Source organism: Heterodontus francisci, chromosome 6 (genome assembly GCF_036365525.1).
Source record: "Heterodontus francisci isolate sHetFra1 chromosome 6, sHetFra1.hap1, whole genome shotgun sequence".
NCBI classification, from domain to species: domain Eukaryota; kingdom Metazoa; phylum Chordata; class Chondrichthyes; order Heterodontiformes; family Heterodontidae; genus Heterodontus; species Heterodontus francisci.
Window position 1 is genome coordinate 9,626,668 of NC_090376.1, and position 19,219 is coordinate 9,645,886.

The following is a 19,219-nucleotide window of genomic DNA, read 5'->3' on the forward strand; positions in this document are numbered from 1 at the left end:
CCTTTCCCCCTTTCAGTTTTTACCCTATTGCCTCTATTCACTCCGCTTCTACTGATATTTTAAATAAACATTCAGCAATATTTAACTAAGGCTTAAGGACAGAAAACTGTGAGCTGTAGTAAATGGTTGTTTTTCAGATTGGAGGATGGTAGACAGTGGTGTTCCCCAAGGGTCAGTGCTGGGACCACTGCTTTTTTTTTTTTGCTATATATAAATGACTTGGATCCTGGAATCCAGTCTAGAATTTCAAAATTTGCTGATGACACCAAACTTGGAGGTGTGGCAAACAGTGAGGATGATGTGCACTGCCTGCAACAGGACATATGCTAGCAGAAGGGGCAGAGAGATGGCAGATGGAATTTAATACTGACATGTGAGGTGATGCATTTGGTAGAAGGAATAGGGAGAGGCAATATATATTTAATTGCACAGTTCTAAAGAGAGTGCTGGAATGGAGAGACCTGGGTGTGCATGTATATCGATCTTTGAAGGTGGCAAGACATATTGAGAGAGAGGTTAGCAAAGCATATGAGATCGTGGACTTCATTGAGAGGCATTGAGTACAAAGGTAAGGAAGTTATGTTGAACCTTTATAAAGCTCTAGTTTTTCTGTAACTGAAGTATTGCATCCAGTTCTAGTCACCATGCTTTTGGAAGGATGCGAGGGTCCATGAGAGGGTGCAGAGGAGATTTGCCAGAATAGTTCCAGGGATGGGGAATTTTAGTTGTAAGGTTAGTTTGTAAAAGCTGGGTTTGTTCTCTTAGAACAGGGGAGATTTAATAGAAATGTACAAGATTATGACAGGCTTAGGTAAGTTAAACAACGAACAACTGTTCCCATTAACAAATGGTATAAGGACTAGGGTTCACAGGTTGAAGGTTTTGGGCAAGAGCTGCTGGGGGAATGTGAGGAAGAACTTTTTTTTTTATGTAGTGGGTGGTAATGATCTGGAACTCACCCACAAGGGTGGTACAAGCGGAGACAATCAATGACTTTTAAAAAAGGAAATTGGATGGCCACTTGAAAGAAATAAACTTGGAGGGCTACAGGACTGAGCAGGGGAGTGGGACCGACTGCCTGTGTGGAAAGCCAGCATGGACTCGATGGGCCGAGTGACTTTCTTCTATGCCGTAAATGACTCTGACTCTAAGCAATAGCTGTAGGTTTGTTCTAAGGATGTAGGCGTAGCTTCTTTAAATGTTTTTCCTTTGTCAGAGTCCATCTCAAACTAGGTGCCCCAGAAGGGAATGCAAACAAGAGGGTTATTGCATTAGTTGTGACTCCATCGTTACATTTCGGATAAAATAATATGTTCCGGTGTTGTCTGCAATTGAAGCCACAAGAGAGCGCTGTTGCAGTTTTCTGTAGACTTGCAATGGAGCGTAATCTTGCCCCACATTGAAGCCGAACAAAAAAACCTTTTGCTTTCAAATCAATTTGAGCCCTAACAGCAACAAGATCTGTTCTTTTTACTCAGGACCTCAATGAGAAGAAGAGGAGCAGCCTTCTGCAGGTGGACCAGAGCTCTGTGAGGAACTCGTACAGTGTCTTCTCCCTGCTGAGGTAAGGTATAGACCAAGGTTTTGTTGAATTTGTTCACTGCATATGAGCGTCGCAAGCAAGGCCAGCATTTGTTCATCCCTAATTGCCCTTGAAGGTGGTGGTGAGCCGCCTTGAACCACTGAAGTCCATGTGGTGTAGGTACACCGACAGTGTTATGGAGGGCATTTGAGTTTTGACCCAGTGATGGTAAAGGAACGGTGATAGAGTTCCAAATCAGGATGGTGTATGACTGGGAGGGGAGCTTGCAGGTGGTGATCCCATGTGTCTGCTACACTTCTTTGTGGTAGAGGTTGTGGGTTTGGGAGGTGCTGTTGAAGGAGCACTTTCAAACTTGTCCCACTATGAGGGACGTGTCGAACTCACCCCACTGTGAGGGACGTGTCAGCATTGCTATCACTGATTTTAAAGTTTCAGTTGTTGAAATGTATTTAAAATGGTTTTGATAATTTATAGGTGTCTAATTTGTATCATAACATATTGCTGCATGAGACAAACTTGAGTTAATTAGGAACAGAATTTTTTCAGGGGCCTTGTCTAATGGCACAGTCAATAAAGAACTGAGACTTGGAGATCAGAAAGGTCCCAGATTTGAGTCCTGTTTGACTGTGGGCCGCTGGCTGATCTCTGCTGGGATGCTACACTTGGCTCAACTCCTTGGGCGAGGCAGCGATGGTGGGGTTGGGGAGGAGGGGAATTGAAGGATTCCCACTACTGATTTCTACCCAGTGACTTGTGGTGGATAAATTTAGAATCAAGCTTGTATTTGGTTTTTCACTACCACGGTCAGTGAAATAACCAACTGACAACAGGGCAATTTTAACCTAATGCGCCTGTTGTGAAACTGATGGGATTGGGTGCGATGCTGATATTACACCCCGCCCAAGCTTACGTTCAGAAATTTGAGAGTAATTTTTATTTTAAATTTGTTCCATTGGATGTGGACACTGATGGCAAGGCATTTACTGCCCATCCCTACTTGCCCTTGAGAAGATGGTGTGAACCACTGCAGTCCAAATGGTGTAAATACACCCGTAGTGTTATAGAAATCATAAATTTATGACACAGAAGTCAGCCATTTGGCCCATGTCCATGTTAGTGGACCAGGGGCTACCCAGCCAAGTCCCACCTTCCTGCACTAGGTCTGTAGTCTGCAGGTCATGGCTTTCCAAGTAGACATCCAAGTACTTATTAAATGTGGTGAGTTTCTGTCTCTGCCACTCTTTCAGGCAGAGAGTTCAGGTCTCTACCACCCTCCGGCTGAAATCATGTTTCTTCATTTCCCCCCTCATCCTTCTACCAATTCAGTTTTAAATCTGTGCTGCCTGATTTTTGACCTCTCTGGTAAGGTAAATAGGTCATCCCTATCCCTATTTACTCTGTCCAGCCCCCTCATAATTTTATGCACCTCAATTCAGTCACCCTTCAGCTTCCTCGGTTCCAAAGGAAACAACCCCAGGCTATCCAATATTGCCTCATAGCTATAATTTTTCAGTCCTGACAATGTCCTCATGAATCTCTTCTGCACCCTCTGCAGTGCAATCACATCTTTTCTGTTATGTGATCAGAACTGTATGCAGTATTCAAGCTGTGGTCCAACTGATGATGTGCATAGTTCCAACATAACCTCCCTGCTCTTATATTCTATGCCTTGACTAATAAAGGGAAGCATGCCATATGTCTTGATCACCTTATCAACCTGCCCTACCTTTTCAGGATCTGTGCACATAAAAGATCCCTCTGTTCCCCTACACTATTCAGTACCCTCCCATTTAATGTGTATTCCCTTGCCTTGCTGCACCTCCCAAAATGCATTACCTCGCATTGCTCTGGATTGAATTCCACTTTACACTTTTCTGCCCAACTGAGTAGACGATCTATACTTTCCTAAAGTGTAAGGCTTTCCTCCTCACTGTCAGCCACACAGCCAATTTTTATATCATCTGCAAACTTCTTCATGCCCCCTTCATTTGATTTCAAATCATTCATATAAAATACAGGAAGCAAGGGACCGAGTACTTTGCCCTACCGAATGCCATTGATAACAGCTTTGCTGTCGCAAAAAACACCCTTTGACAATTTTGCTTCCTGCAACTAAGCCAATTTTAGATCCAATTTGCCACTCACTTGGATCCCAAGACCTTCTACTTTTTGACTAGCCTGTCTCATGTGACCTTGTTGAAAGCCTTGCCAAAATTCATGTAGACTGCATCCATCGCACTGCCCTCATCTCTACTTGCCGCCACAAAATTTGATCAAGCTAGTCAGACATCCATGCTTACTTTCCTTGATTAATCTCGGCCTTTTTAAATGGAAGTTTATATTGTACTCCCAGAATTGCTTCCAATAATTTGCCCACAATCAAAGTTAATCCAACTGGCCTATAATGACTTGGATTCCTCCCTTTATCTTTATGGTACGGTGTTCGCTGACCTCCAATCCTCTGGCACCGTTCCTGTAGCTAGGGGGGATTAAAATATGATTGTCAGAGCCTCTGCAATTTCCTCCCTTGCTTTTTTGAACAACCTGCGATATGAGTCTATATTTACGTTTAGCAGAGAGGACAGTGACTAGGGGGCATAGATTTAAAGTGATTGGTAGAAAGATTAACGGGGAGATGAGAAAAAAAAATTTCACCAAGAGGGTGCTGGGGGTCTGGAACTCACTGCCTGACAGGGTAGTTGAGGCAGAAACCCTCAGCTCATTGAAAAGGATATACACCTCAAGTGCCGTAATCTGCAGGGCTACGGACCTAATGCTGGAAGGTGGGATGAGACTGGATGGATCGTTTTTCGGCCTGCACAGACACGATGGGCCAAGTGGCCTCTTTCTCTGCCATAAACTTTCTATGATTTCATCCGGGCCTGGCAATTTATCTTATTTTTTATTTATTTTTATTTAGAGATAAAGCACTGAAACAGGCCCTTCGGCCCTTCAAGTCTGTGCCGACCATCAACCACCCATTTATGCTAATCCTACACTAATCCCATATTCTTAATACGTCCCCACCTGTCCCTATATTCCCCTACCACCTACCTATACTAGGGGCAATTTATAATGGCCAATTTACCTATCAACTTGTAAGTCTTTGGCTGTGGGAGGAAACCAGAGCACCCGGCGAAAACCCACGCAGTCACAGGGAGAACTTGCAAACTCCACACAGGCAGTACCCAGAATTGAACCCGGGTCGCTGGAGCTGTGAGGCTGCGGTGCTAACCACTGCGCCACTGTGCCGCCCATATCTACTGTCAAAGTTGTCAAACCCTTTAGTACTTCCTTTCTCGAAGCTTGTACGCAATGTACATTTTTTGTGGTTTTGATGAATAAAATAAATTTCTAATACCTTTTTATCTTTCTGAAATTTATTCAGTGGCCCCCTAGGTTGGACAAAAATTAAAATACCCCTTAAGCAAAAAGTTTGGACACCTCTGCCGTATAACAATTGCTCTCTTGATCTTACTCCTCTCTCCATGTACAACTGAGCCACCCATGATGCTATGGTCTTGGTGCTGGCTGCACTGCCCAGAGGAACCCTCTTCCCCTATCGGTATTCAGAGTCAAATATTGGTTGAGAGCATTTGCTCTCGGGTCTCCTGAAGTACCTGCCTGCTCTTTTTTTGTCTGACTGTCTGTCTTGTCTCTTCCCGTCTGTCTGCACTCTTATATTGCGGGGTGACCACCACCTGAAATGTGCTACCCACGAAACACTCATCATCGTGAATGGACCACAATGATGTCGTCTGTTGCTCGAGCTCCTCCAGCTGATGACACTTACTGCACCTGTGGTTGTCTGAGAAACGGGAAGCGTTCTGGAGTTCTCATGACACAGGATGCGCATTACACTGGTCTGAAGTGCTTTTTCACGCCTCTCTTGCTTGGATTAGCTCATGTAACTGATATAATCAAAATACTCATTATACTTGATCTTTTATTTGCTAATCAACTACCTGTGTTCCTCTGGTACAGTTGGGTTGCTCAGTTGTCTAATTATAGTCTTCAATCATTTAGATAATCTTCAAGATATTTATCTAGGGGTATATGCTTCTATCGCTGGAAGGTAACTTAGACCAAGCCCCTAACTCTGAAGAAGGGGAATAAAAAGCTGTAATACTCACCAGCCAATCAACTGATGGCATTCTTGTGATGTCGCACTGATTTTTTTCCCCTCACTTTTTCAAACTCGAGTGCGCCCTGGTCTGCTGCTGACTCTCTCTCTCTTCAGGTAAGTGTTTTTAGGTAGGGAGTTCCAAGATTTTGACCCAGTGACAAAAGTTATATTTTTTCCAACTCAGGATGGTGTGTGCCTTTGTGTCCATGTTGTCCTTGTCTTTCTCGGCAGTAGAAATCGCAGATTTGGGAGAAGCTGCCCAGGAAGCCTTGGTGAGCTGCTGCGGTGCATCTCGTAGTTGGTACACATTTCATTCATGTTGTGCTGGTGGTAGAGATAGTGAATGTTTAAGATGGTGGATGGGGTGCTTTGTCCTGCATGTCGAGCTTCTTGAGTGTTGTTGGAGCTGCACCCATCCAGGCAAGTGGAGAATACTAAATCACACTCCTGACTTGTGCTTTGTAGATGGTGGACAAGGTTTGGGAAGTGTTGTAAAAACTGCTCCACCCAATTCATGTCTTTCCATTGGGTTAAAATAACCTAGTGTCTAAACTCCCTTGAGCACAACCATTTGGGGAATGCAGCAAAGAGAAAGATGCCTACAAGCAGTCACCAAAAAAAACCAACAAGGCTGCAAATGAACAATCGAGGTCCGTTCTAGGATGCCTCTTCACAGAGGTGGAGCGGTATAGGGAATGAATTCCAGAACTTAGGACCTTGACAGCAGCAGGCATTGATGTCAATTCTGGAATGATTAAAATTGGGGATGCCTGAGGCTAGAATTGGAGGAGCACAGAGAACTCTAGGGCAACAGAGCTGGAAGAGGTTACAGAGAGAGGGAGGGCCAAGGCCATGGAGGAATTTGAAAGCAAGCATGAGAGTTTTCAAGTTGAAGCATTGTCAGACCCGAAGCCAGTGTAGGTCAGCCAACACGGAGTGATGGATGAACGGAACATGGTGTGAGGTAGGATATGGACAGCAGAGTTTACATGTGTTCAAGCTTGTGGAAGATTGAAGGCTGGCTAGGAGAGGGTTGGAATAGTCAAGGCTACAGGTAACAATGGCATAGATGGGTTTCAGTCGCAAATGATCTGAAGCAGGCAGAAATGGGCAATTTTACAAAAATGGAAGTAGGTACTAGTCAGTAGATGGTACGGATATGTGTTTGGAAGCTCATCTCTGGCCAAGTTGGCTGCCAAGTTGTGAATGGTCAGTCAGTGAGCAGGGGGAGGGATGGAGTTGCTGGCCAGAGAACAGTCTGTGTGGCACGGACTGAAGACGGTGCTTTAGTCTACCCATTATTTAGTTAGAAAAGATTTATGCCTCCGAATGCTGGACAAGCAGAGCGACAAATAAGTCACGGTGGAGGGTTTGAGAGAGGTGGTGGTGAACTAGTGATGGGTGTCATCAAAGGAACGTGACGTGTTTTCGGATGACGTCGCCAAGAGGCATCATGTAGATGATAAATCGGATTGGGCTAAGGATAGATCCATTGGGGGATCTCCAAAGGTGGGCACGATGACCAGCAGGACGGCTGACTTCCTTCCCTGGAGGTCATTAGTAAACCAGTTGGGCTTTTGTGACGATCCAACAGGGTCATGGTCACTCTTGGGCATACCTCTTTTTTTTTAAATTTCCAGATGTTATTTAAAACAGAATATAAATTCTCAAATGCGTTGGATTTGAGCTCGCATTGTCTGGGTTATTAGTTCAGGCTTCTAAATTGCTAGTCCAGTAACAGATTCAGTCTGAATATTGGAGGCTGTTTGAAATTTTAGGTTTAAAGCATTACCGGCATCTGGTGACAGTAAAGCACTGTAACGTTAGTGTAATTATGTGTACACAGGTTTAAAAAAAAAAATCAGCTTGGCTGTCTGAATCTATCCAGTATTTTCCAACCCTTGTATGTTTCTACACTACATCACTGGGCTTAAAGCCAAGAAATGTCCAGTGGTCTAAGTCTTGCCTGTCTTGGATCTGGTGGCATTCTTAATCCTTACATAGCTTGTATGTTTTTTCTTGATATTCATCTTTTCCTTGTCTGTCAAAGATGCTGATTCTTTCCAGGGTACATTTCTGCAATTGGCAGCAGCCTTCTTACCCAAGTGGCTATTTTCCATCTGTTGGCCCACACACTGAAAGTCCTTGGGCTACTTGCAACCTGACCTAACTCTCGATAGTCAAGGCACAGAATTTACAAATGAAATCATGGATAAAAATCAGGAGCTGCAATCAGTTGATGTCAACTTTTCCCTCTATTTCTTCTGCTTCTCCCCACCCCAACTCCCCTACCCCAACTGCACCTCCTACGATTTTCCTAGCCTGTATTCATAAAGGTAGTGAATTAGCTGCTAACTTCTAACTCAATTGACTGCATCAAACCCGGCACCAGCTGTTCTGTGGCCCTTTATCCACTAGCCCATTGAGGGAGGTTGAATATGTCAGATTTGAATGTTGAGTTAACTAGCTCAGGCACAAATGTCATGTATCTGATTTCTTTCTATCTAATCATGCTTGACAAGTATAGGTGTGAAAAGGTTGCTTTGTCTTAGATCATCAAACTCTCAGATATCCTTAACTTGATTCAACACTGGATGGCAGTAGAGTCAAATTTGAGTACCTCCCTTTTCCCTGTTACTCCAAAAAAAAGTGAACTTTTTTTATTCTTTCATGGTATGTGGGTGTCACTGGCTAGGCCAGCATTTATTGTCCATTCCTAATTGCCTTTGAGAAGGTGATGGTGAGCTGCTACTGCAGTCTGTGTGGTGTCGGTACACCCACAGTGCTGTTAGGAAGTGAGTTCCAGGATTTTGAACCCAAGCCAGTGAAGGAACAGTGATATAGTTCCAAGTCAGGATACTGTGTGGCTTGGAAGGGAACTTGCAGGTGGTGTTCCCATGCATCTGCTGCCCTTGTCCTTCTAGGTGGTAGAGGTCGCGGGTTTGGAAGGTGCTGTCGAAGGAGCCTTGGTGAGTTGCTGCAGTGCATCTTGTCGATGGAACACACTGCTGCTACTATGCGTCTGTGGTGGAGGATGTTGAAGGAGATGGATGGGGTGTCAATCAAGCGGGCTACTTTGTCCTGGATGGTGTTGAACGTCTTGTGTTGTTGGAGCTGCACCCATCCAGGCAAGTGGAGAGTATTCCATCACATTCCTGACTTGTGCCTTGTAAATGGTGGACAGGCACTGGGGAGTTAGGCGGTGAGTTACTTGCTGCAGGATTCCCAGCCTCTGACATGCTCTTGTAGCCACAGTATTTATGTGGCTGGTCCAGGTCAGTTTCTAGTAAATGGTAACCCCCAGGATGTTGATAGTGGGGGATTCAGCGATGGTAATGTCATTGAACATCAAGGGGAGGTGGTTGGATTCTCTCTTGTTGGAGATGGTCATTGCCTGGCACTTGTGTGGCATGAATGTAACATGCCACTTATCAGCCCATACCTGAATTTTGCCCAGGTCTTGCAGCATATGAACACGGACTGCCTCATTATCTGAGGACTTGCGAATGGTGCTGAACATTGTGCAATCATCTAACACCCCCACTTTTGACCTTATGATGGAGGAAAAGTCATTGATGAGCAGCTGAAGATGGTTGGGCCTTGGACACTACCCTGAGGAACTTCTGCAGTGATGTCCTGGGGCTGAGATGATTGACCTCCAACAACCACAACCATCTTCCTTTGTGCTCGTCATGACTCCAGCCAGTGAAGAGTTTTCCCCCTAATTCCCATTCCCTCCAGTTTCCTAGGGCTCCTTGATGCTGCACTTGGTCAAATGTTGCCTTGATGTTGAGGGCAGTCACGCTCGCCTCACCTCTTCAGTTCAGCTCTTAGTCCATGTTTGGACCAAGGCTGTAATGAGGTCAGGAGCTGAGTGGTCTTGGCGTAGCCCAAACTGAGCATCAGTGGGCAGGGAACTGCTGAGTAAGTGCTGGTTGACAGCACTGTTGATGACTCCTTTCATCACTTTGCTGATCGAGTAGACTCAGGGCGGTAATAGGTCAGGTTGGATTTGTCCAGCTTTTTTGTGTACTAGACATACCTGGGCAATTTTCCACAGTCGGGTAGAAGCCAATATTATAGCTATACTGGGACAGCTTGGCGAGTTCTGGAGCACAAGTCTTCAGTACTATTGCTGGAATGTTGTCAGGACCTTTAGCTTTTGCATTATCCAGTGCCTTCAGCTGTTTCTTGATATCACATGCAGTAATTGAATTGTTTGAAGACTGGCATCTATGATGCTGGGGACCTCCGGAAGAGGTTGTAAATGAAGGTGAGAATTGTGCCTGCATCCAGTAAGTAAAGAATCGTACAGCACAGAAGGAGGCCTCTTATAAAGAGGTATCTAGTTAGTCCCATGCCCCTGCTGTCTCCCCATAACCTTTGTTCTAAGGGGAACAATCCCAGCTTGTCCATACTCTACATAATTGAAATCCTGGAGGATGGCAGACAGTGGTGTTGCCCAAGGATCAGTGCTGGGACCACTGTTTTTCTACATATAAATGATTCGGATCTTGGAATAGCGTAAAATTTCAAAATTTGCTGATGACACCAAACTTGGAGGTGTGACAAACAGTGAGAATGGTATGAACTACCTGCAACAGGACAGATAGGCTAACAGAAGGGGCAGAGAGGTGGCAGATGTAATTTAATACTGACAAGTGATGCAGTTTGGTAGAAGGAATAGGTAGAGGCGATATATACCTAATGGCACAGTTCTAAAGCACGCAGGACTTGGGGCTTCATGTGCCTAGGTCTTTTGAAGGTGGCGGGACATATTGAATGTATTGTAAAGCATATGGGATCTTGGGCTTCATAAAGAGACATTGAGTAAAAAAAATAGGGAAGTTCTGCTGAACCTTTATAAAGCTCTGGTTAGGCCCCAACTGGAGTATTGCATCCAGTTCTGATCACCATGCTTTTGGAAGGGTGTGAGTGTTCTTGAAAAGGTGCAGAGGAGATTTACTAGAATGGCTCCAGGGATGGGGGATTTTAGGAACATAGGAAATAGGAGCAGGAGTTGGCCATTCGGCTCCTTGAGCCTGTTCTGCCATTTAACTAGATCATGGCTGATCTACCTTCACGCCATTTTCTTGCACTATGCCCATAATCCTTTGAATTAGAATTAGAACATTACAGCGCAGTACAGGCCCTTCGGCCCTCGATGTTGCGCCGACCTGTGAAACCATCTGACCTACACTATTCCATTTTCATCCATATGTCTATCCAATGACCACTTAAATGCCCTTAAAGTTGGCGAATCTACTACTGCTGCAGGCAGGGCGTTCCACGCCCTTACTACTCTCTGAGTAAAGAAACTACCTCTCACATCTGTCCTATATCTATCACCCCTCAACTTGAAGCTATGTCCCCTCGTGTTTGCCATCACCATCCGAGGAAAAAGACGTTCACTATCCACCCTATCTAACCCTCTGATTATCTTATATGTCTCTATTAAGTCACCTCTCCTCCTCCTTCTCTCCAACGAAAACAACCTCAAGTCCCTCAGCCTTTCCTCGTAAGACCTTCCCTCCATACCAGGTAACATCCTTTGATGCCTCTAATATCTAGAAATCTGTCGATCTCTGTCTTGAAAATACTCAATGACTTAGTCTTCACTTCCCTCTGGGCTGGAGAACTTTAACGATTCACCACCCTCTGAGTGATGAAATGCCTCCTCATTTCAGTCCTAAATGGCCGCCTCCTTATTCTGAGACTGCGTCCCCTGGTTCTACAACCCCCCCACCCCCAATCTCTGGAAACATCCTGCCTATATTTACCCTGTTGAGCTCTAAGAATTTTGTATGTTGAAATAAGATCACACCTCATTCTTCTAAACTGTGGAGAATACAGGCCCAACCTTCTCAATCTCCCCTCCATAGGACAATCCTGCCATTCCAGGAATTGGTCTGGTGAACCTTTGTACTCCCTCTGGCAAGTATATATCCTTCCTTAGATGAGACCAAAACTGTCCACAATACTCCAGGTGCGGTCTCACCAAGGCTCTATATAACTGTAGCAAGACATCTTTACTTATGTACTCAAATCCTCTCTTGCAGTAAAGACCAACATACCGTTTGCTTTCCCAGTTGCTTGCTGCACCTACATGTTAGCTTTCAGTGACTCCTGAACAAAGACACCCAGGTCCCTTTGGACATCAACACTTCCCAATCTCTCTCCATTTAAGAAATAAAGAATTAGGTTGGAAAAGCTGGGTTTGTTCTCTTTAGAGCAAAGGAGATTGAGGGCAGATTTAATAGAAGTGTACAGGATTATCACAGGCTTAGGTAAGTTGGACCAAGAAAACCTGTTGTCATTAACTAATGGTACAAGGATTAGGGGGCACAAATTGAAGGTTTGTGGACAAGAAATGCAGTGGGAATATGAGGAAGAATGTTTTTTTACGCAGTGGGTGGTAATGACCTGGAACTTGCTGCCCATAAGGGTGGTGGAAGTGGAGGCAATCAATAACTACAAAAGGAAATTGGATGGCTGCTTGAAGTAAATAAACTTGCAGGGTTATGGGGGTCGAGCAGGGGAGTGGGACTGATTGGATGGCTCTGTAGAGAACTGGCATGGACTAGATGTGCTAAATGGCCTCTCTTGGTGCCGTAAATGACTTTGGTCAAATTAATTATATTTAAGTTTTGAAATGTCAAGCTGGTGTGAGAACTTTTGGGCATTGAGAGCGGTTCTTCAACATAAGTATCTCTTTCCCCTCAGTCAACAAATAATCCAGCAGAATCTGATACTTGATGCTTCTTTGATTTCAGTGAAGATGATTATCAACGATCTATCATAAAATGAAGACCAGGGCTTTTGGTTTAGGTTGACAGATGTTTCCCTTCATTTTTGAAGCTGAAGAAGATGGCATCGTGATTGAGTGAGTTTTGTGTATGAGCCCACGGAGCAGTTTTTTTTATAATTGCTGAAAGTAGTGACAGGTTGTCGAAGCTTTTCGTCTTGCACTGATCAGGACAATTTGCAAGGATACCAATGTAATGGAAAGCGTGCTGATTGGTTGGCAAGTGAACTCTGCTAGAGGCATTGCCATGGCGCATGCACGAGTTTATGCTGACTGACAGTTAACTGCCAAGCTTTGATTCTGGTAAAGGCATTGCCCTGAGGAATGAACCAGCGAATGGCTGTCACTTATTTTGTTTAGCTGAAACAGGTGCAATTTGTGTACAAAACAAAATCATTAACAAAATTATTGCCCTGAGCAATCAGTCAAGCTGCCTGGTTTAAATTTCAAACCAAGCTTGGCAGTTAACTGTCAGTCACTAAACTGGTGCTTTCTCCATCGCAGCACCTCTACCAATTAGAGTTCACTTGCCAACCAGTCAGTACTGTCTGTTCATACAGTATAAATTTGTTGCTTTCCCTTGTATTGGTATACTTGCGTGTTGTCCTGATGAGTGCAAGACCAAAAGCTTCGACAAAATGTCTCTATTTTCAGCAATACTCAAGTTCTGTACTACCAAATGACTATTTTCTATAATTGTTAGAGTTGGCACTCTAGAAGCAAATTACAAATCCAGTGAACGTTGAATATATAGAAACTAACATTTTGATTAGAGCTAAGACAAACTAAGCAGAAGGTTTTTGAATATAAAAACAAAGTGCTGGAACCCCTCAGCATTCCTGGCAGCATCTGTGGCGAGAGAAACCGTTAACCGAAGAAGGTTTTGAATGATAGGGGATAGCAGATAGGTGCCACAGTTTGTGTTGTACAGCTTTTTGCTTCTGTGATATTCTAATTAAAATTTGATAAGTTTCTGGTAAATTTTTTCAGCCAAGCATGCCGGAAAACTTGTTTCCTCTGAGCTGGTTGCTTGAAGGTTCAGGAGAGTGGTTGAAGGGCAACTCTTTTTTTTTTCTTTCCCTTTCTCTCCCCCACCCCCCCCCCCCCTCTTTTTTTTTCATGTCCTCACCCCCTGATGAATAAGTGCCTATTTTTCTTGATCCACTATTGTGGCAGCAGCTGAGATGAGGTGACATGGGCTGAGGAGGAGGAGAACAAACGTATATTCACCCCGTTTCTCACTTTTTCATCTTGTTCCATTGCACCATGCCAACACAATGTTACTGTTTGCTCACACTCCCAATTGGAGAGGCACTTGCTTAAATTAGTGTGTAGGTTTTAATAGGTGCAGCTCATTGTTGCCAACTTTATTTTTCCATCACGCTGAGTGAGGTCTGCAGATTTTCCAGTTTAACCACAATCGTTGAAGCTCTAAGTGTTCCTGTACAGCAACAGACAGGCGATTTAAAAACAGTACTTGTTTTAAACCATGTGCAACATGTGCTTGAATACAAAGCTCTGGAGATTTCTGCAGCACTTCATAAACAGGGGATGTCTTTGTTCCCTGCTTGACCAGCAATAATAGCATAAATCTAACCAGCTCTTCTTGTGCTTGAATGCTATTCATTTTGGTTCCTGGAATATTAACAATTACATCATCTGATGGCGTAGACCATATGAAACCGTTTGTAGTTGGATGTGGTTTTCTCACTCTGTATTTGCATACTGGCTCCAACTCATTCTAAGGATGTCAAACTTGCAGAACTCTTTGTCACTCCCTATTTGTCGCTTTAATTTTTCTCTTGGTCTACCTCTGCCTGATTTGCCGGTTCTCTAGCTCTGCCTGGTGGGTTCTGCCTCTGTTTCCCATGCTCTTTCTCTGTTCAAGGTGATTTATGAATCCATAGAGCTATTGAAAAGGGCAAATTAACCCAGATGCGATTTCAAGTCAAGAACAAGTTAATTTTTTTTTTACTTGCTGTGCAAGTTTAGAGCAGAATTTCCTGTCACTCTGAAGCTCTTAGTTCATTGACAGGCGTGATAAGATCCCTTCGATGTGGAGGCTACTGGATAGCTTTTTGTGGCAAGGTGGTAATCTAATTCAGGGATTCAGATAATACCATCGACTGAAGAGCTGTGATCTATGTTTATCATATGAAACCCAAGATTAAATTACTGACTTAAATTTACCCACAGGCAGTGATGTATTATGTACAATATATATGCAACGTGTTATGAAGGCTGGACTTTGTAGCATTGTTTTAAAAATTGTGATTTTTACAAACTTGAGATGGAGTCTGGAAGGTCAGGTGACCTCGCATTCACTGCTGAAGAACAAGGTCGACTTTTTTGAAAAAAGAGACTGCAGGGGTAACACCTGAAGAGCAGTGGGTTTCAGCCATCTGGACCTTGGGTCATAAGGGGGTCAGTGATTCTCAAGATGCAAATGTACCAAGCAGCTGTTAACACCTGGCAACAGTGGAAGTCCTAGGTGGCTCTGTGAAACCAGACTTTGGGACTTCAGCTTATTGGAACAAGACAATAAGCTATTGACTTTTGAGTCCAGATAAATTTAATGGATTTCCTGAAATCAGACAGACTGTAAGAAGGGCACCCAGCAGTTGAAGTCTCAGGCTGTAAGGAAGTCTAGCAGGGGTTGCAGCTGAGAGAGATGTTGGGGAGACACCTGCTCTCGGAAGCCTGTTAAAGCAGAAGGCTGTGAAGACTTGAACCTGTTTTGAAAGTTGAAGCTTGCAGAGAAGTAGAAGACTAGCAGCACCACCGGGAATCGCCTTATTCATGGACGTGCAGGTTGGAAGTGCTCTGAGAAGTGAACCAGGAGGACATGGAATTTTGAAAAGGTCTGGGAGATCCAATCCATTTCGACTGGGAGGAGTTTGGGACTTTTAACCACAAAGGATTTCGCCATCCAAAAGGACTGTAACGTATGAGTGTGGTGTGAGGTTTTCAAGTATTTTAATAAGTAGAGAAAATATCTTTGTAGTCTGGGATATCAGTGACTTAGAGATTACTATTTAGTTAATGGGGATTTCTTTTAGTTGTAATAGTCCTAAAATGTGAAATCTTGTATAATTTTTTTAATTGGTGTGGAGGGCTCGTGTCTCTTATTTTAATGTTAATGGTCTCTGAGGTCGCTGTTGTCACCGAGAATGGGGATAATGGGTAAGTACTCTGATTGGCTAGTGGTGTCCCGCAGGGATCTGTGTTGTGGCCTCAATTATTCACATTATTTATTAACGGCTTGGATGATGGCATGGTAAATCATATGCCCAACTTTGCTGATACAATGTTAGGCGGCATTGTAGACAGTCTAAATGATAGCATAAAATTGTAAAGAGATATTGACAGACTAGGTGAATGGGCCAAACTGTGGCAGATGGATTTCAATGCGGGCAAGTGTGAGATTATCCATTTTAGACCAAAAAAGAATAGAGCAGGGTACTTATTAAATGGAAAGAGGTTAAGTACAGTGGATGTCCAAAGAGACTTGGGGGTTCAGGTGCATAATCTTTAAAATGCCATGAGTAAGTGCAGAAAATAGTCAAAAAGGCTAATGGAAAGTTCACATTTATATCCAGAGGATTGGACTATAAAGACAGAGGTTATGCTGCAGCTGAACAAAACCCTGATCAGACCCCACTTGGAGTACTGTGAGCAGTTCTGGGCACCACACCTTAGGAAGGATATATTGGCCTCGGAGGGAGTGCAACGTAGGTTTACAAGAATGATACCTGGACTACAGGGGTTAAGTTACGAGGAGAGATTACACAAATTAGGCCTGTTTTCACTAGAATTTAGAAGTTTAAGGGGTGATCTGATCGAAGTCTTCAGAGGCTAGGAATCCTGCGGTGAGTAACCCACCATCTGACTCCCCAAAGCCTGTCCACAATCTACAAGGCACAAGTCAGGAGTGTGATGGAATACTCTCCACTTAACTGGATGGGTGCAACTCCAACAACACTCAAGAAGCTCGACACCATCCAGGACAAAGCAGCCCACTTGATTGGCACACCATCCACAAACATTGACTCCCTCCACCACTGGCGCACAGTGGCAGCAGTGTGTACCAGCTACAAGATGCACTGCAGCAATGCACCAAGGCTCCTTAGACAGCACCTTGCAAACCCGCGACCTCTACCAACTGGAAGGACAAGAGCAGCAAATACATGGGAACATCACCACCTGCAAGTTCCCGACCAAGTCGCACACCATCCTGACTTGGAACTATATCGCCGTTCCTTCACTGTCGCTGGGTCAAAATCCTGGAACTCCCTTCCGAACAGGACTGTGGGTGTACCTACCCCACATGGACTGCAGCGGTTCCAGAAGACAGCTGACCACCACCTTCTCAAGGGCAATTAGGGATGGGTAATAAATGCTGGCCCAGCCATCGACGCCCACATCCCATGAATGAATAAAAAAAAAATTAACAGGAAAAGACAGGCTGGATAAACTACTTCCACTGGTTGGAGATTCTGAAACTAGGGGGCATAGTCTAAAATTAGGGCCAGACCATTCAGGAGAGATGTTAGGAAGCACTTCTTCACGCAAAGGGTGGTAGAGGTTTGGAGCTCTCTCCCACAAACAGCAGTTGAAGCTAGAACAGTTGTTAATTTTAATTCTGAGAGATTTTTGTTAAGCAAAGATATGAAGGGATATGGACCAAAGACAAGTGTATGGAGTTCGGTCGCGGATCAGCCATGATCTCATTCAATGGCGGGACAGGCTCGGGGGCTGAATGGCCTACTCCTGTTATCTTCCTATGTTCCTATGTAACAAATGATTCAATTTTTATTGCACATCCTCCCTACACAAATTTAAATTTTATACGCCATATAGAGTGCGTCTACAGTACAGGCAACTGAGTGGTGCTTCTGCAGTACGGACCTCTCTGCAAACCCATGTAACGTATGACTTGTGTCAAAACTAAGTGCTTCGTTGTTGAATCAGCATATCTTCAACATCTCAACGGTATAAATGTTGAGCAAAGCACATGAGTCCACTTTTCATTACCTAACATGTTTGCGTGAACTTGATCGTCCAACTTGCCAAGTTTTCTTTGGGTTTATACAGAGTATATATCCTGCATTGTTCGTTAAATACGATGCCAGGTGAGCGTATGCTTGCACCGATTTGATTTCACGCTAGCACCAGTGGAGTACTAATATGGGTAGGCGGTGGCGTAGTGGTATTATCACTGGACTAGTAACCCAGAGACCTGGGGTATTTCTCTGAGGACATGGGTTTGAATCCCACCACAGCACAAGGTGGGATTTGAATTTAATTAATAAATCTGGAATTAAAAGCTAGTCTAATGATGGTCATGAAACCATTGTCGATTGTTGTAAAAACCCATCTGGTTGACTAATGTCGTTTAGGGAAGGAAATCTGCTGTCCTTAACTGGTCTGGCCTACATGTGACTCCAGACCCACAGCAATGTGATTAATTCTTACATGCCCTCTGAAATGGCCCAGTAAGCCACTCAGTTGTACCTCACCGCTACGAAGTCAATAAAAAGGAATGAAACCAGACGGACCACCCGGCATCAACCTAGGCACCGGCAACGGCAAACCCAGCCCTGTCGACCCTGCCAAGTCCTCCTTACTAACATCTGGGGGCTTGTGCCCAAGTTGGGAGAGCTGTCCCACAGACTAGTCAAGCAACAGCCTGCCATAGTCATACTCACGGAATCATACCTTGCAGACAATGTCCCAGACACTGCCATCACCATCCCCAGGTATGTCCTGTCCCACCGGCAGGACAGACCCACCAGAGGTGGTTGGACAGTGGTATACAGTATGGGAGGGAGTTGCTCTGGGAGTCCTCAACATCGACTCCGGACCCCATTAAGTCTCATGGCATCAGGCCAAACATGGGCAAGGTAACCTTCTACTGATTGCCACCTACTGCCCTCCCTCAGCTGATGACTCAGTACTCCTCCATGTTGAACAGCACTTGGAGGAAGCACTGAGGGTGGCAAGGGCACAAAATGTACTCTGGGTGGGGGACTTCAATGACCATTACCAAGAGTGGCTCGGTAGCACCACTACTGACCGAGCTGGCCGAGTTCTAAAAGACATAGCTACTAGACTGGGTCTGCGGCAGGTGGTGGGGGAACAAACATGAGGGAAAAACATACTTGACCTCGTCCTCACCAATCTGCCTGCCGCAGATGCTTCTGTCCATGACTGCATTGGTAGGAGTGACCACTGCACAGTCCTTGTGGAGACGAAGTCCCGCCTTCACATTGAGGATACCGTCCATTGTGTTGTATTGCACTATCACCGTGCTAAATGAGATAGATTTCGAACAGATTTCGCAATGCAAAACTGGGCATCCATGAGGCGCTGTGGGCCATCAGCAGCAGCAGAATTGTACTCGACCACAATCTGTAACCTCATGGCCCGGCATATCCCCCACTCTACCATTACCATCAAGCCAGGAGACCAACCCTGGTTCAATGAAGAGTGCAGGAGGGCATGCCAGGAGCAGCACCAGGCATACCTCAAAATGAGGTGTCAACCTGGTGAAGCTACAACACAGGACTATCTGCGTGCCAAACTGCGTAAGCAGCATGCGATAGAGCTAAGCGATCCCATAACCAACGGATCAGATCGAAGCTCTGCAGTCCTGCCACATCCAGCTGTGAATGGTGGTGGACAATTAAACAACTAACTGGAAGAGGTGGCTCCACAAATATCCCCATCCTCAATGTTGGGGGAG

At 44.6% G+C, this 19,219-nt stretch overlaps 1 protein-coding gene across 1 annotated transcript in view; it reads left to right on the forward strand.

Moving 5' to 3' along the window:
* Positions 1 to 19,219, forward strand: part of uvrag (UV radiation resistance associated gene) — a 381,920-nt gene that overhangs the window by 62,663 nt on the left and 300,038 nt on the right. The window contains 1 exon segment of the mRNA XM_068033092.1: positions 1,479 to 1,564. Coding sequence (XP_067889193.1) covers positions 1,479 to 1,564 — 86 coding nt within the window.